At 32.6% G+C, this 16,015-nt stretch overlaps 1 protein-coding gene across 3 annotated transcripts in view; it reads left to right on the top strand.

The window, feature by feature from the left end:
- The window catches only part of TOP2B (DNA topoisomerase II beta), a 64,876-nt gene that overhangs the window by 41,407 nt on the left and 7,454 nt on the right, over window positions 1-16,015 (top strand). For all 3 annotated transcript variants that reach the window (XM_037008585.2, XM_037008584.2, XM_073223411.1), the window contains 12 exons: window positions 1,613-1,747; window positions 2,380-2,580; window positions 3,266-3,461; window positions 3,606-3,697; window positions 6,471-6,626; window positions 6,772-6,855; window positions 8,921-9,115; window positions 11,373-11,517; window positions 11,747-11,908; window positions 13,415-13,616; window positions 14,571-14,650; window positions 15,819-15,929. In XM_037008585.2, coding sequence (XP_036864480.1) covers window positions 1,613-1,747; window positions 2,380-2,580; window positions 3,266-3,461; window positions 3,606-3,697; window positions 6,471-6,626; window positions 6,772-6,855; window positions 8,921-9,115; window positions 11,373-11,517; window positions 11,747-11,908; window positions 13,415-13,616; window positions 14,571-14,650; window positions 15,819-15,929 — 1,759 coding nt within the window. The remainder of the gene's footprint in view (window positions 1-1,612; window positions 1,748-2,379; window positions 2,581-3,265; window positions 3,462-3,605; window positions 3,698-6,470; window positions 6,627-6,771; window positions 6,856-8,920; window positions 9,116-11,372; window positions 11,518-11,746; window positions 11,909-13,414; window positions 13,617-14,570; window positions 14,651-15,818; window positions 15,930-16,015) is intronic.

Genomic DNA, 16,015 nt, shown 5'->3' with positions numbered 1-16,015 from the left:
TTGTTAGTGTGTAACTTGATAAGTGTTTACATTAAAGGATAGAAACTTTGAAAAAAGTCTGGAGATAAGGCTTATGGGGAGAAACTGTACCTTGAAACTTAAAAATACCCCATGTTTCAGGTTTCAGGTATCTAAATTATATAGAGAATAATGCTTCTGTTACAAAATTGTATGTAATTTTAGGCTTTTGTTCTCAACCTAAGTCCTATTAGGGTTGTTAGGATGCTTTGTATATATTTTAATGTATCCCCATATTATAATTTTTCCCTTTTCTTGCATTGTTCACTATGCTTGGTTCATCCACCAAACTCCCACCAAGAAAACCTCTCAAAAATGTCCTCCCCTCTTTTACATGATTTAAAATCATTTGGGAATTTCCCTTAATCATAATTCACTTAAGTAAAAGTGTATTTTGATTATAAAAATGATAGTACTCTTTGTAGAAAATATAAATTAGCAAAGAAGAAAAAATACTTCATAAACCTACCATATAGAAACAAACAATATATTTATTTATTTCTAAGTTTTTCATTTTCTTATTAATTTTCAGCCCACTGTTGAACTACATTATTTTTAATATTTTTAATTGAAGTATGTTGATATACAGTATTGGTTTCAGGTGTACAACATTATATACTTTACTAAATATTGATTTTTGTATTCCAAAATGGAATAAAAATTCAGATTATAAGAGCATGATTTAAAATCTGTTTTTCCACGAAGCATCAAACTACTTTTTATGGTTATGTTTTATTCTCATTCTTCCAGATACAGTTTTAGAATATTAAGTCAATATATTTGATCAATATATGCTCCTTGTGTGCTCATGTAGATATATGTATATGTGTGTATATATATATATCTATCTGTCTATCTATCTATATATATATACACATATGTGTGTATCTGTATATCTCTATATGGTACTGTGCTAAGGGGTGACGTAAAGAACTGTGATCCCTGTCTTTGCAAAGTTCACCTGTTGTTGTGAAGTTTACAGTGACAGAAGATACTAATAGTTCTTTAGTGTGCCAGAAAAAATCCTATGCTATTGCCTAACTTGTTAGTGATAATAACAAATTTAGAAGAGGGAGAGATCACTGCAATTAGACTGAAAAGGATGAATAAAGTTTATATAGATGAGTGGCCTGTGGGGAGCTTGAATGTGTGTCAAGGCTGGTAGGTAGAGTGAGTGAAAGTGAGAATATTCAAAATATTCAAGCAAAATATGCAAGAAGAGTAGTGGTCTGGGAGACAAATCATTGGAGAAATGGTAGATTGGGTCCAGACTGTGGAAGGATTTCAGTGTAACATCCAAGGAGTTTGAATTTAAGGCATTATTACCCTAGGGAGGCAATAGGTTTAAAAAAAAATTCTAGGAAGATGAGGAAGATGATGCTAGGTTTTGAGACTGGCAGATGTTGAGATTATATTAGCAGAACCTGTGAATTCAAGATAGAGTGATTATTTGGAGAGGGGCTCATGCGGATGAGGCATTTAATTTCAGTAGTATTAATCTGTCAGTAGCAGTAGACCATAGACAAAGGGGCATTCAAATGTGGTTCTTAAGAGAGAAGTCGGGGCATCAAGTTATTTTTATTTTTCTCTGCAGCTTCCAAACTATAAAAACTTTAAAGGGACAATCCAAGAACTTGGTCAAAACCAGTATGCAGTCAGTGGTGAAATATTTGTGGTGGATAGAAACACAGTAGAGATTACAGAGCTTCCAGTTAGAACCTGGACACAGGTCAGTATAGGTGTGTGAGCTGCCTGTGAAGAGGGCATTGCACTAAGCAATGATTTCTGGTAAGAATATGATTCCTTGTTATTTGCCCAAAGTCCATGTGGTGTTTAAAAATTCTTATGACACATTTTTTACCCAATTCAATTTGTGCTTTGAATATTCAACTAGTAACTTAAAATAATTTTAACTTACTTAAGTATAGAATGACTTAAGCTAGCTTTTTAAGAGACTTTTATCTTGTTTATCTTGAAATGAGTAGAATGTGTAATAGTGTTTTGAACCCTTATAAATATGGTCAATAAATTCATGTCAGTCAGTATCAGCTGTTACAAATCTGAAAGTGTGTATGTCATCTCTTGTTAGTTCTAATTGATGTCATTCTCTTCATAACTCTCTGCCTTGTCCTTGCCCTGTGGAGTATGAGCAGATCAGAACTGCTACCTTGTGTATCTTCTTTACCATCGAGAGTCCCATAGATTGTCTTCTATAGTGACTGGATAGGAGACGATGGAGATGGAGGTTTCTTCTCCCCCCACCCCACCAGAGTTGAGGATTTTTAAAAAATTGCATGACTTGTAGTATGAGAACGTGAGTGTGTGTCATGATAAAATTACATATTTTTAAATCTTCAATAGGTATACAAAGAGCAGGTTTTAGAACCTATGCTAAATGGAACAGATAAAACACCAGCATTGATTTCTGATTATAAGGAATATCATACTGATACAACTGTGAAATTTGTGGTGAAAATGACTGAAGAGAAACTAGCACAAGCAGAAGCTGCTGGATTACATAAAGTTTTTAAACTTCAAACAACGCTTACTTGTAATTCCATGGTAATTGATTATATTTGTTATTAACCTTTCTTGCATGCCCAAAATTGGATTTTGTAATTAGCTTCATGATGGGAGTTGCTAAAGTAAGTCTAAATGTGTACATTTGCTGAAGAATGTATAGCTAACATTCCTTTTCCTCTACGTTACCTACTATTCTCATCCCTATTCTGCATTTGTCTATCTGGCTTGAACACATAGGATACACACACTGACTAAAACTTAGGAAAGTGATTGTTGCAAGATTTTCATGTGCCGTCTGCCCCTTGTTAATTAGCATTATCTCCTCATAATTCTAAGCTGCCTTATAAAACTGTATATCATTGAGTATATGGTAGGGAGAGAACTTTAAATTTAACATTTTAAAACTTAGAATATGATTTGAGTCAAAAAAAATTTTAGGTGGTTTTATAGCCACTTTAAATAAGAACCTTTTCTAAAGATCTATTTTTATCTCTCAAAATTATTCCCATTTCAAATATTTTCATAGTTTTGAGAGCTGAATTTATCATTTGCTTAGAGTCCAAAGGAATATTTACAGAAATATACTTAATAGTTTGGTCTTTAAACAAGTTTTAGGGGTGGTGTGTGTTTGTATAAGTGTATTATGTGTTTTCAGTACTATAGATGTCAACTTAAAAATACCAGTACAGATTTATGTAATCTTAAAAAACTGTGTTTTGCTTAGGTACTCTTTGATCATATGGGATGTCTAAAGAAGTATGAAACCGTACAAGACATTTTGAAAGAATTCTTTGATTTACGATTAAGTTATTATGGTTTACGTAAGGAGTGGCTAGTAGGAATGTTGGGAGCAGAATCTACAAAGCTTAACAATCAAGCCCGTTTTATTTTAGAGAAGATACAAGGAAAAATTACTATAGGTAAGATGCAACCTTTAAAAATTTAAACATTAGTTAAAATGGAAAAAAATCTTTATTAATAGAAGACATTTTTATCAGTAGAATATAAACAAATTCAAATTGAATCTCTTTTCTTGATCCTAACTTTATTTTTCCCTCACATAGAGAATAGGTCAAAGAAAGATTTGATTCAAATGTTAGTCCAGAGAGGTTATGAATCTGACCCAGTGAAAGCCTGGAAAGAAGCACAAGAAAAGGTAATCATTTGCAGAACAAGACATTGAGAGAAGCATTTAAAATCAACTTCCAAAACAAACAAAAACCCAACCCCTCAATTTTAAATTTAGCTGCTAAAGTTGCTGAGTTGTCTTTTTGGAGACTGAAGTCTTCTGTTTATCCACAGAACAGACACAGTACAGGAATTTGCAGTGCATACGCACCACAAAGCACTTTGCCAGTGTGACTCAACTAGGGCCTGGAGAAATGACTCCAGGTGTGAGAAGGTAGCTCAGTCTCCTTGGCCTTTTTCTGACCTTGCCATTAAAGGGTGTCAGTTGTGGTGGTGGATTTTGTGAGGTGCATGTATGCTCTCTGGGAGCTACACTAGTAGCATGTAAATCATTTCATACTGGTCCGTCTGTGGTCACAATATGGTATCCAGTCACTATTCACTTTATCTGGTGTCGGTTTATGTTGGGAAGACTAGAGACAAAATGTTCAATCTTACAGTATTTATCAAGCACCAAGTGTGTGCTCTGTCCTATGCTTATGTCTTTGGCCAGCGATTTAAACTCTGGAACTTAAGATAGAAAGTCTGATGATTTTTAATTAAGTTGTCCATTTAAGAACATGAAGTACTAGTGTTAATTCTGTGAATAAAATACTGAAACTTTGAGATTCCTCTCAAGAATTAGTTTCTTGATGTGTATAATTAAAAGTCTAAGGAGGTAGTATAACATTGAGATTGAGAACACAAATGTACGAAAGGAAGAAAATTGGATATGATTAAATTTTTGGATAATTAGAATATTATGTATATATGATACTGATAATGTTAGCATCTTTATGAAATACAGTTATGATTATATGACATAACTTGAACTGAAACTTTAAACTTCCCTACATTTATGAGTTCTCAGCCATGAAGTTTCTCATACTTTTCATCAAACTACATTGAAATACTGCTTTCATTTACATTGTTTAAAGCTTTTTTCAATTTGAAGTCTGTAGAATGCCATATATTATAGTGAATGAAATTAGAGTTAACTCTATTTAGCACTTACATAGTAAGCTAATAGGCATATTCATCATTTGAGGGAAATGGGATAGGACAAGATGGGGGGCGTTCAAAATTATGATGATCCAAGCGCTTTGCTTTCCTTTCATTGTGTTTCAAAAAAGAAAATTAACTAGTAAGCTAATGAATTTAATGTTTAGTTTTAAAACATAAAGGTATTTCAGAGTTTGAGAATACCCTTCTGGTGGAAGTAGACTTCATGGGTAAAACCTAGTGCTTCGTTTCAATAAATTCATTGTCACTATCAAAATTTTCTCAGCATCTTGACCATGTATTGACTTTGGGAGTTGCGGCAACAACCAAAGGAGCTGTAGTGCCCTACTGGATAGAGTTAGAGAAGAGAGAATTAGAAAGCAGATAATTAGAAGATTAAAGTTGTTTCAGAAACATAATAGAATTCTGTCATTGGAACCTGAAAAGTTTTTCTTGATTTCTGAAAGTATTGTTAGTCATCTTCATGTTAACAATGATTCACATTCATCTCTCATTAACAATAACTTTGGGTGTCACCAAAACCTAGAGCAAAAATCCTTACAAAGTATGGGTCTAAACAGGACTGTATGACACCCTAATAATATTTTAATAGTAGTATATGCAGATAATCTAAAGTAACTTCACTACTTAAATATTTAGTAGCAACACATTATTTCATGAATTTTTAAAACCTGTAGAATTTATTAATTTATCATAAGTTATCTAGGTACTTATGAATCATCTGTCAGCTCAAAAAACAGCATTCCTTATTTGGCCAGTGTTGCTTAATTGAATTTATAGTTTGTTTCTGTAATGAAGCATCTTGATTTGCAATTTTTATTTTTATATCCCTTCTAAAGTACACTTTGCATATATATACTATTTTACTGAAAATTTTAAATTAAGTTGTAAATCAATTTTTTTTCTTTTTTGGTTACCAAAAGTGAATTTTTTTTTTTATGGAGTCTCATGGTTAACTCAGTCATTTTCAGTTATCTAAGTGCCTCAGATAAGTTATTTTTAAAATTTTATTTTATTTAATGGCTGTTGTTATTTAAAACTTTTAAAAGTGACTCTACCTATAATAACTTCTATTAAAATAATTGGATTTTGAAATTGAATATTAGCATGAGGATTTTTTATTGTAACTGTTTCTAAGAAAAAGACCTTATGAATAATTGTTAGAGTATCTCTCACAATCCTTACTCTAACTCACCAGCTATTATATTCTTAAGTGAACTTCCCCTTAGTCCTTACACATGTATTCTTGCTTTAAAGAGCTTTTACTAAGAATTTATCCTTAACAAGTGACTGTACCTTAGCTTTTTTATTACAATTATAAAACATTATTCACAAGTTATGTTTATTTTCTGTTTCGAGTTGTTCATTTACTCACCAATATAAAAGTCTGACAAAGATGCAGTAGTAAAACATTAGTTCCACTCTATTAATTTAAGAATTCTCATTTTTGTGACTTAGTGTCTGGGCAAAGTAGTTACTTTTTCATCAGATTCCTTAATAAATAGGGACTGAATATACCATTTTTTTTGAAGAACTTACTGTGTTATTTTAGAAAATTTGAACTTTTTATAGGAAATATATTTTTATAGGTAATCATGCAGATAATCTAAAGTAACTTTACTACCCTGAGGATATAGCATTAAGAGTATAGCATTTGTGGAATTTTTAATTCAGTATTCAGACAACATTGCTTTGGTATTCTACAGGACTTTAATATAAAGTTTATTATTTTTTTACAGGCAGCAGAAGAGGAAGAAACTCAAAACCAGCATGATGATAGTTCCTCTGATTCAGGAACTCCTTCAGGCCCCGATTTTAATTATATTTTAAATATGTCTCTGTGGTCTCTTACTAAAGAAAAAGTTGAAGAACTGATTAAACAGAGAGATGCAAAAGTATGAACTTTTGTGGGTTCAATAATTTGGAACTATTTCGGTGTTATATATCTTTTTCTTTTTCCCCAAATAAGTATTTTGATTTATGCTTTATACATTCTAAAATTATTAAATGTTTAAATCATACTATTTCTTTTTATTATAGGGTCGAGAGGTCTGTGATCTTAAAAGAAAATCTCCTTCAGATCTTTGGAAAGAAGATTTAGCAGCATTTGTTGAAGAATTGGAGGTAGGTTAAGTCTCCATTAAAATATATTTACAAAAGTAATGTTTATGAAATAATGAAAAATTTTTATTTAATTATCTCAGTTTCCTTTAATTCTGTGAAGGTTATGTGTTTATAAGCTGCAATAGGATTAAGCTTTTAGCTATATGAAGTTACAGAGAAAAGTTATGTCTGGTGTAGATTAACATAAAAAACTATGGAATTGAAATTTAGAATAAATTCTAATACTTTCTGTTAGCTATAAGTCTTAACTGACTTCAAATTAGCTTATTGATTCAGTTTAATGTTTAGGCTTTTAATGGAGTAATTTTAATTTTTTTGTTATAAGTTAGTTTTCTTTGGTAGAATTCTAATTTAAAAATGAAAGAAAAAAATGTAGAGAAAGATATAAAATATAAACTGTTTCAAAACTGGCCAATTTGTTTTTAAGCAGTTAACTCACTTAAAATTTTAGAATAAATTAATAGTAGTAGTATGATAGTCTGATTTTGAGGAGCAGAAGGTCAGTTACTATTTATTATTTACTCATATATTTTCTTACTTTTTAGTTGTTTTATCTATGTCCTGTCTGCATGCTGTTGTTTTATTTTCACAGCCTAAGTCAGCATTTGAACTGGATTGAGTGTAGTATATTACTCGCTTAATAGAGTTTCTGGAATTTTTAGTACTATTGTTCTGGCTTTCCTCACTGATTTTTGAAGTGCTCAATATAGTATGCCTTGATTTACTGTTAATTACATCATTAATAAATTAGGTTGTTAAAAATGTGAGACCTTTTTTCTATTAAGTTATTTATTATACACTACAATATCCATTAAAAATGAAATACTCATACATTGAAAAGGAAAATTATTATTCCTGTTAATAGTATTCATGCAAAACCCAGTGAATAATACTATTCTTTCACTTTTAATTTGTCACCTTATTTTATTATTTGATAATTAGCAAAGTAAGCCCAAACAGCTTATTTATTCTGGTTGTGGTGATTTTTCACATTTAAAAAGATTTGGGCTAAATTTCATGATACAGGATACATGGATCCTGTATCATTTAAAGTCTGTGATACCATTATCTGTTAGATCCTGGCACTGTACTCTACATAATTCTCAGAATGACCTCTTCCACCACCCCAAATGAGAGAGGTTAATAGTAACCTGTTAATGAAGATCTTGAAGCTTAGAAAGTTAAGTAACATTTCTAGAGAGGAATTATAACATTATCATTAAGACCAATTACTTCCCGTTTCCTCATCCATAAAATGGGGGTCTCATGATTTTTAATGCCTAGCCCATTGTAGGTGCCTTGTAAATTATAACTTTTATTTCCCAAGGATTTATAAGTAATATTGGGAGTGCTGTGATTGAAATCCAGATCTGATTTCAAAGCTTTATGTGATTTCTATATGCTATTATGTACAAAGATTTCTTAATTGTCTTTCAAGAGATTAAAGTGACATTTTCCCTTGTATCTTTCAAAACTTGCTAATTATTTGAAAGAATAATTCTGAAAATGAAGAGTCTTTAATATTAATCATGATTATATCTGCATTTATAATTACATAGACCCTCCTAAGTTCAATAGAACTATATCGGCACTTTTTAAATTTTCATACTTTCTGACATTAATTTATGTTTGTGAACAATTAAAAAAAAGCTTTCCATTATGGCTAAAGCAGTAGTAAAGAGTAGCTTCATACTTGTTAACAGAACTGCCTTTTTGTATGATTTGCTAGGATTCTGACACTTGGTCATCAGAAGTTTTTATTTCATAGTGCATCAAAGGATCCTAGAATTAGAAGAGAGCATGGAAGTCATTTAATCACTACACTCTTGGGTTCCTAGTGAGAAGCTAGTTAGACAGAACTGAGACTACAGCCTAACTCTTCTGTTTTAGAATTACTTGTTTTTTTCCATTCCTTTATCTTAGACTAAATCAGTTGAAAGGAAATCTCTATTCCTTACTAAGTGAATTAAGTTAGTTTCAATTTCTAATGCAGTAGTGATTGTTTTTTCTAATGAGTTGTTTATGCACCCACCCTCTCCCTGTTTCTTTTATAATTGTACTTCAGAAAGTGGAAGCACAAGAACGAGAAGATGTTCTGGCTGGAATGTCTGGAAAAGCAATAAAAGGTAAAGTTGGCAAACCTAAAGTGAAGAAACTTCAACTGGAAGAGACAATGCCCTCACCTTATGGGAGAAGAATAGTTCCTGAAATTACTGCTATGAAGGCAGATGCCAGCAAAAAGTTGCTGAAGAAGAAAAAGGTATGGCATCTCCTGTTATCTCACTGGCCGACTCCACCACTGTAATAATGTATGTATGTGTTTTAATTTTACTGTATGCTTAAGTCATTTTTTTTCTATTGTAATTCACTGTGGTAAGAAATCAGTTGTTCAGTAACAGCAAATGATCCATAGAAGGAAAATGTATTCGTCAAGGACTGTCATATATGTAAAGAGCTACTTACTTGATTTAGCTTTTAAAATGAGAGAGAAATACTCTCTATTCAGTAGCATTCTAAATTAAGATCATGAAACACCAACCAAAAAAAATGTGTCAGTTTTAAAACATAAACATTAATTCTACTTCATGACCAGTTAAGGAAGTCTTACAGTAGAAAAAGGTGTCTTTGCCTTTCAAAGTAAGCTGTCATCTTACACTATTTTTTTTCTTCTCTTAGTTAATTGTCAGACACATCCTGTGTCACTGGCAGTGATTGGTGCTATTGAGGATTTTAAAGTAGAGACTTACCTATCTTCCAGCAGGGTGGGCAAGTGTTAACCAAAGGAAGGGAACTAAGAAGGTTGCTCAGAGCTGAGGAAAACAGGAGGCATGATGGTCTGAAAGAGAGAGGTTGATTTTTCTGGACAGGTTGATTTTAAAAGACGGGATATATAGGTAGATATGTTCAACAGTCTAATTAAGGCTTGAGAAATGAGCCTATGAGCTGGCGAGTTCTCTGTACAGAGCTAAAATTCGAAGCACAGGAGCATTGTGATGCCAGGGAGATCACTCTTCTGTTTGATACACTGAGGTCTGTATTGTTGCTCTCTTGCCTGGCTTCCTACCACACAAAGCTTCACCGACACATATCCACTTATTTTCTCTTTAGGAAAATGGCTTTTCTCCTTCTCAAGTGGTGCTTGTCAGGTTCAGTTCTCAGTACTCTTCACATAGTCTCCTCAAGTAATTTCTATCCTCAAAGCTTTTTTCCCTCACACTGTCTTAAATCTGTGTCCCTAAGCTGTCACATTTTCAGGAGTGCCAAGCTAATAACAGCCATCTGAATACCTAAAGCCCCCCTCACTCTCAGCATTCTGAGTTTGTTATCCTGATTTCAAAACCTGCTGTTCCACTTCTGTGCCTTCTTTTAGTTTCTGGCACTATGAGGTATCACTAACAAGCCAGCAACCTGGGAGTTTGCTCATATAATCAGTAAGCAAGTCCTGTTGACTGTCTAGGAAGCAAGTCCAAAATCTGTCCCCTTATCTTGGTTCCCATTGGCACTGTCTTAGAACTCTGTAAGTTTTCTTGGAGATAAAGTGTACCACATAACTGGTCTTCCTGTCTCTAGTCATCTGTCCATGACTGCTTCGCTTTTCCACTTCATTCATCTCTTACTACCAGAGTGCTATTTCCAAAAAAGTAAGTCTAATTATGACGCACATGCTTAAAAGCTGTGACTCCCCACTGACTGCACACAGCAGTTTAGCATCTGCATTCCTGCCTGTGTTTCTGTACACGTACTCTTCCCTCTCACCTTCCCTTGAATCCAGCAGACTATTGGCAGTTCTCTAAACATAATGTGGCAGTTTGTGCCTCTGTGTTTTGTGCCTGGGATGCTCTTCCTTCCTTCTCCTCATCTGGCAAATGTACATGATTGCTTTAAACCCCAGTCAGAAAGGCTCCTTCTCCATGGAGTCTTCCCTGACCCTGCCCTTGGCAGAGCTGCTCACTTCTCCCCGTGGGTCACTGTTAGACCCTACTCTGTATGTGTTTGTATTGTAATGCCTTGTCCTTTTGTCTTTCTCTTTTTCTCTCTCTTCTTTTAATAGTCTCAGGGTCAGGGGATTTTGTCTTGTAATCCCTAGCAGTGCATGAATGTGTTGCTTATTTTCCTTCAGTAAGCTGAAGATTTTTTTTTGCTGGTACATAGAGGCCTAAGCTGTAGGAACTTATTTTGCAGGTACTGTTTGGGGTACTATTGGTTTGAAAGTCCCTTTGATAATCAAAAGTTGCCCTATTATTGTTTTATGCTTGCTTTTAAGTAGCTGTCATCTCATAGAGTGTACCAGAATATTAGCATGGTAAATGATATCATTTGCTACAGACAAGTGAAATAAAGTAAAACATAGTCTGCTTAAGTTATATGTTAGGACCTCAATAGAATCACATTTTATTACTTTTTTAGTCATCTGATATGAAGAAGTGATTTGTTGGCTGGAAATATATCTCTGAAATATATGGTATTAATTTAATTTTTATTTTTATTCATGGTTTGGTTTTCTTTTTAATATGTAGAGTGATCTTGATACTACAACAGTAAAAATAGAATTTGATGAAGAATTCAGTGGAATACCAGTAGAAGGTACAGGAGAAGAGGCATTGGTCCCATCAGCTCCTATAAATAAAGTTCCCAAACCCAAAAGGGAGAAAAAAGAGCCTGGTGAGGAATTGTTACAAAGTTTTTTGTGAGGAGATGTATAGTACCAGGGTATTACTAGGTTATTTTGATTGTGGGTTTGTTTTTTTTTTTTTCAGTAGTTGAAGTAATGTCTTCTGTCTTTATGAACATTTGTTGTTTTCTAGTGAACTTTTCATTATAGTAGTTTTATTTTTACTAAGGCATTTGTATAAGCATTGATAATATCTTATTGTTGTCCTTTTGTTTTTAGGGACCAGGGTGAGAAAAACACCTACATCATCTGGTAAATCCAGCACAAAGAAAGTGAAAAAACGGAATCCTTGGTCAGATGATGAATCCAAGTCAGAAAGTGACTTGGAAGAAACAGAACCTGTGGTTATTCCAAGAGATTCTTTGCTTAGAAGAGCAGCTGGTATTCTTATACATTTTGTATTTATTTTATTGTCTATTATAGTTTGACCAAGTTAGTATTACTCACATAGGTTGGCATTGTTAGAACTATCAGTGGTACTTAAGTACTAAACCAGTAGTATTTCAGAAGTTACAATTAATGAAGACAAAAAATTGCCTTACAGAGTGATGTTTTCTGGCAAAGATGGACATAAAAAAAATTTCTCTTTAAAGTGAATCATGTTTTCTCACTGATTTTTATTACAAAGTTTGGGTTATATTCCCTCCATGGTTTGAAGATATTTGGCAAAAAATATGCTTAGTTAATACCAATGGTGATGGTTAGTAGAAGTGCTTATTGGTTTTGTTTTCTACCCCTTGTATCGTGACAAATTTCCCCCTGGTTAGGAGTGTGATTCCATGTACATTGCATACATTAGGTAATTGTAATGTTAGAATTAGTCTGCAGAATCCCATTTGGTTATGATATATTGCTGTTCAGCATGTAGTTTTATCCTTTCTGAATAGTCACTAATTTGAAGTCTTCAAGTAATTAACAACTGATGAGTGCCCTATTTAGAGATTTTTTCTCCAGTTTTGTTAAGTCCTAATTTACTTAAAATGAATAATACATTATGGTTGCTTTATCTCTGGGAAATACTTTTTAAAATTACATGTGAGGCTTTAAATTCTTTGTTTCTTTAATCACCAAGTTACTGAATTTCCTTTTCCTACTGTGCAGAAGTAGTATAATGTAGGTGAATTTTTAACATCAGTAACTTAAATTACATTAAAATTAATTTATTAAATGCTTCAAAATTGTATTTAGGGTTTTTGCATGTTTCTGTAATGAGTTGTAGAATTAAATAGAATCCAAATGATTAAAAAATTTTATTCCATAGTATATGCTAAAAATTATAATAAAACTTATTTGCATTATACCAATGTGCCTTTCCCCATAGTTGGTACCTTGTTACTGTTTTGCTAATACATTGAAGTCTTAACTCTGTTTTTTTCTCACTCACATGAAAAATACTGTCCCTGTTATTTCATAGTAAAATAACCATGGAGAGAAGATGGAAATTTTTATGCAGGAGGTTAAGAGAAAGTTTAATACTTTCTAAAGACCTGTAAAATTTGTCTTTTATAATTGCAGAAATGGGAAATCTTGTATTAGTAGTCACTTTTACAGTGCCCATATGACTATTTTCCACCCTGTTTTTGAGTAATATTTAAGTGTGACAAGCAACATTGTAATAATTCGTCTTACCAGTTTATGCTCTCCTAACATGTAGCATTATCCTATCGCCTTCTAGGAGGTATCCATATAACAAGATACGTATTAACACTATCAAAATAATTGAGGCCAAAGTTGTTGGCTTTTGTTCTTTAAATGCTTGTCTTTTTTTTTTCCTTGTATATTTTTAGAGATAGCTGGGATATTTTTCAAATGTATTATTCATAATAATATTTCATGAGGATAAAACCTGGATTTGAATTTAACATTCAGTTTTTATTTTTCTCCTAGCTGAAAGGCCTAAGTACACATTTGATTTCTCAGAAGAAGAGGATGATGATGCTGATGATGATGATGACAATAATGATTTAGAGGAGTTGAAAGTTAAAGCATCTCCCATAACAAACGATGGGGAAGATGAATATGTTCCTTCAGATGGCCTAGATAAAGATGAATATGCATTTTCACCAAGTAAATCAAAAGCAGCTCCAGAGTAAGTTAATGAAACAGCTATTATTCAGTTCTGTGGTGCCGTTAGTGGTTTAGGCATCTGTCAGACATCTTACAGTGAGCGCTAAGAATTTGTTATCATTGTAGGTAAGGCCCTTCCTCATGAAGGAATAAATCCAGTTAATACTGCAGCTGTTTACATAACCTTTGCTAGAGTTTAGAATATGGACTGGCAAACTTTTTCCCATAAAGTGCTCAATAGTAAGTATTTTAGGCTTTGCAGGCTGTATGGTCTCTGTTGCAACTACTCAGTGTTGCCATTGTAGCAAGAAAGCAGCTGTATGCAGTATGTAAATGAATGACTAAAACTTTATTTACAAAATCAGACAGCAGGCCTGTGGAACATGGTTTGACAACCCCTAGATCAGAGAAAAGTTACTAAATCTTTAGAATTAGGTTTAATTTTCTTCCCTAGCTTTGGCCTTGATTTTTCTTGCCTCTGGTGAGTGTGAACACTAACATGTAGGATATGAAGTTTGTGAACTATTTCAGATTTTTTAAGGAAGTATTTTACCATCTCTTTTAAAGCAGTATCTTACCACCTGCAGTCTAGAATCAGAAAGAGGATTATTCACTACTCTGATGGAGAGAGAGTCTGATTTTCTCCTTGTATTTTTGCCCATAATTTATTGATGTTAAATTCTGCAACAGTTCTATTAACCGTAAAATTTAATTTAGTGATATTCTGAAAAGCTTTAAACGTTCCCTCAGTTTCCCCTCTTATGTTAAACCATTGGTTTTTCTGGTGTTTGTGTGTGTATGCATGTACACTTGTGCATATGAGAGTGAAGAAAAGAATTTGGTTGCCCTGTCTTTAACAAAGAAACAATGAGAGAATGGTGATTATAGTCTTGCAGTACATGTTATATATAAATTATATAAGGTTAAGACCAGATATTTAAATTATGTTGTGGTGTTCAATTTTTCTTTTTAATAGAAAATCTTCACATGACAAAAAAAGTCAGGATTTTGGGAATCTCTTTTCATTTCCTTCATACTCTCAGAAGTCAGAAGATGGTATGCTTATTTAGTTTTTTCATTGGTTACTTATTGTATTATTTCTATAGATTTTTTTGTGAGTAGAAAACTTAACCATCTTTTTACATTTTCCTCAGTGCAATAAGTTTGATTCACTTTTCCTGAGATGATTCTCAACTAATTGGTCAACGTAGGCCTTACAGAAGCATTGGGATGGATAGGCAGATGCTGACCTGTGTGTATGTGGAGTGTGTGGGGTGGTGTGGGTGTAGTGTTTTAAAGAAAGAAAAAATACAGAAAAGAGTTTTGGAAGACCGATACTTGATTTTCATGGCAATATGAATATATATTCATATTTATACAAGTGACAGTTTTTTTAAAGGCTATGAGGGTAGGGTTACCAGTGTGCATATTTGTTTTACTAAACCCTAGAAGCTGAAAGACTAAAATCATTGAAGCAAATTTAATTAGGGCATATATTTTTTATCCCCTATATTTTCATGTGTGGAATTTTTAAGATCAAAACAACCCAATTCGACTCAGTTGTTTCACTGTTTTGCATTTTTTAAATGTACACAACATAGACATATGCATAGATCTGATACATGTTACTATATAGATATGCATTTTAGGTAGCATGTCAAAACGGTTATATAAAATTATCACTTACATTCAAATAGCCATTTTAAGAGGACCTCTTGATTTGAAGGAGGGAGGGAGGAAAGAGGAATTGCTTAATTTATTTAATCAATTTGAGTGTAAAAGTTAAAAGACGGTAAGCTTTATATGCCTTTTAGATTGTCTTCACTGATTTAAAATTTAGAAAGATGAAGTTACTACTTTTTTTTAGATCATTACTACTGATATTCCTGAGATGGTTAATAGCATTAGATATGTAGAAACTAAAATAATCACAGTAGGAACATTTTATCTCATTTAAAATAATCATCAGTATTTATTTTTTAATTGGCCATTTATGTTTTAAAGAATTAGCATTTGGGACTATTAATTTTTATTACTCCATGCATTTCTATAAGAGTGAACATTTTAAAATGTAATGTTATATTTGTTTTCATGTTTGTATATTATAGATTATCTGATCATAAAATAGAAACTTGTAAGATCAATTATCTAAAGAGTAAAACAAAGCTTAATTAAGGAGTCCTTACAGAATCTTTTCACTGAAAAAAAGCTTTGTAATTTTTAGATTCAGCTAAATTTGACAGTAATGAAGAAGATTCTGCCTCTGTTTTTTCACCATCATTTGGGCTGAAACAAACAGATAAAGTTCCAAGTAAAACAGTAGCTGCTAAAAAGGGTATGTATTTATATATTTGATTTTGTTAAGCATTGCATAAACCATATATAGGTAGTTGATGTTTCAGGAAAATTAGTATAATTTCA

Source organism: Manis javanica, chromosome 15 (assembly GCF_040802235.1).
Source record: "Manis javanica isolate MJ-LG chromosome 15, MJ_LKY, whole genome shotgun sequence".
NCBI lineage: Eukaryota > Metazoa > Chordata > Mammalia > Pholidota > Manidae > Manis > Manis javanica.
This window is presented reverse-complemented; position numbering and strand designations above follow the sequence as displayed.